Source organism: Amphibalanus amphitrite, unplaced genomic scaffold (assembly GCF_019059575.1).
Source record: "Amphibalanus amphitrite isolate SeventyFive unplaced genomic scaffold, NRLGWU_Aamphi_draft 000721F_arrow, whole genome shotgun sequence".
Classification (NCBI taxonomy): Eukaryota; Metazoa; Arthropoda; class Thecostraca; order Balanomorpha; family Balanidae; genus Amphibalanus; species Amphibalanus amphitrite.
This window is the reverse complement of record NW_024882215.1, coordinates 154,167-156,540: the sequence shown is the minus strand read 5'-3', so window position 1 is coordinate 156,540 and position 2,374 is coordinate 154,167. Positions and strand designations below refer to the sequence as shown.

Below are 2,374 nucleotides of genomic sequence, written 5' to 3'. Positions count from 1 at the left end.
GAAATTCGTCTGATCATCGATTGCCAATAAAACTTTCCTTAGGTAGCAGCTATAAAAACGCCAATATGGACGTATAGGCCAATACGACCATCTTTATCCTGTTCCATCTCAGTACTGCCGTGACTGGCATTGACGTCAACACAGTGTGGGCATCTGGCCAGTGTTTGGACCCGGAGCATAAACCAGCAGAGAGCAGCCGCCAGAAGAGGCTCCCCGACAGCAGTCTGCTGGCGGGCCCGGTCGGCGGCGGCAGCGGGGTCGGCTCCTGACCTCAGCGGGGCAGTGACAGGGACAGGGGCTATCTCAGAGGTCAGCTGCGGTGGTGCTTGAGCGGTCCGAGTGAGAAGCCACTCACCATGCTGTCAGTGGTGCTGGTGTCTGCTCTGGTGATGGTGACGCAGTCAGCTTTCGTCACCGCTGACCAATGTGAGCAGATCACTATACCACTGTGCAAGGACCCTGATGCCGGTTTGGGGTACAACCGAACAAGCCTGCCCAATCTACTGGGTCATGAGACTCAGGACGAGGCCGGCCTGGAAGTGCACCAGTTCTTCCCTCTGGTCAAAGTGGAATGTAGTTCTCACCTCCAGCCCTTATTGTGTCTCGTGTACGCGCCGGCATGTCACGACCCTTCCGTCCCTCCCAAAAAGCCGTGCCGCGAACTGTGTGAAGAGGCGTTCGCCGGCTGCGAGCCTCTGATGAGGAAGTTCGGCTTTCGGTGGCCAGCGCGTCTGGAGTGCAGCTCGTACCCGTCGCGGCAGAGTGGTGAGGAGTGCGCGGCGCCTGGCATGGACCGGGCCGTGCCGACGGGGGACGGCGGGTCCTCGGTCACGGTGCCGCCACCGGGCCCGGTCACACCGTCAGAACAGAGCTGTCCGTGCAGCCAGCAGACGGCCTCAGCGGCCCAGTCGGCGGTGCAGGCGCTCACAGACAGCCTGGAGAGGGCGCTCAGCGCCGCCGAGGGGCTGCAGCAGCTGCAGCGCGAGACGCTCAACATGCAGCAGGCCAACTTGAGGCTGGAGACGGAGAAGCTGGAGTTGGAGATCCAGCTGCTGCGGCGTCGGCTGATCGGCTGAGTCAGCTGGGTGGAACTGAGTCGACATGCTGAGCGGAACTGAGCCGTCCGCTGAGCGGAACTGAGCGGACGGCCATGGGCGGAGGTGGACACACCAGAGGTGTTAATTGGAATTAGTGGTGTCCACGCCAAACTGGGTCGAGCTTTGAGCATAACGAAAATCCGTGTTAAGTGTTAACTAATAAAAGGTCAAAACCTACATGGACAATGGACATCAAAGTCTGGAACCTTTGACCTTTTGACCTTTGACGGGAGTGCCATTCCTCTTTCCGGTTATGTCTATGACATTGCTTTCCCCGTTATTCTTTTCTCTCTCCCTCTCCTCCCTTTATCTCCCTCTCCTTTCTCTCTCTCTCTCTCTCTCTCTCTCTCTCTCTCTCTCTCTCTCTCTCTCTCTCTCTCTCTCTCTCTCTCTCTCTCTCTCTCTCTCTCTCTCTCTCTCTCTGTCTCTCTCTCTCTGTCTCTCTCTCTCTGTCTCTCTCTCTCTGTCTCTCTCTCTCTCTCTCTCTCTCTCTCTCTCTCTCTCTCTCTCTCTCTCTCTCTCTCTCTCTCTCTCTCTCTCTCTCTCTCTCTCTCTCACCCCGCTGTAATAAATTCAGTCCTGAACTGAACGCTCCCCCATGGCCGCCATTTAAAGAATATCGATATTCAGTTGGTGTCAGCCGCTGTCAAAATCAGTGCCAGATTAGCATTATAAATTGCCGAGTGTAAATAGAGATGTTTTGTAGCTACTCCTTGCCCTGGCCATGTAGCTATCAGGCGAATATTGTCGGCCCATTCTTAACACCTTCAATAAGGCCGACACGGCCCCCTTCCGCGGCGGAAAATAAGCCTTTATTAGCACCCCACTGATGTGTCAGTGGCCCACAATGGACGGACATCGTTGAAACTGTTTGCTTGTGACGTGAAATACTAGACCGGCGCTGGGCGAGGGTTCGGAGTGTATGGCGGCGCCGGCGGCCTGTCGCCCCTGTCGGATGCTGTCAGCTCCGCGGGATAAGCCCAGTTAAGCCTTGCGGCCGCCACGGCGCGGCCTGGCCGTGATCGATCGGGTCCTTCGATTTGTGTACTAAATGGCATGCATTGTGTGCTCGCCGTGCCAATGACCGTGGAACGGCCCGCCGCGCCGTCCTCTCCTCCAGAGAAACACAATCGCCGCTCGGCCACGGCGTGGCTGTGGCTCCGCTGCACAAGAGCTGCGCTGTGGTCGCTCCGGTCACAGCCGGTCACGGTCAGACCAAAAGCAGCCGGTCCAGTCACATCCAGACCGTAAGGCTCGGTGGTTGTCTGAACAAAAGC

At 57.3% G+C, this 2,374-nt stretch overlaps 1 protein-coding gene across 1 annotated transcript; it reads left to right on the top strand.

Annotated features, from left to right (window-relative positions):
* Positions 1–208: 208 nt before the first annotated feature.
* On the top strand, positions 209–1,287 carry LOC122365192 (frizzled-7-like). Its single transcript, XM_043336188.1, has one exon. The coding sequence runs from the start codon at positions 357–359 to the stop codon at positions 1,074–1,076; it is 720 nt and encodes a 239-aa protein (XP_043192123.1). The 5' UTR covers positions 209–356; the 3' UTR covers positions 1,077–1,287.
* Positions 1,288–2,374: the final 1,087 nt, after the last annotated feature.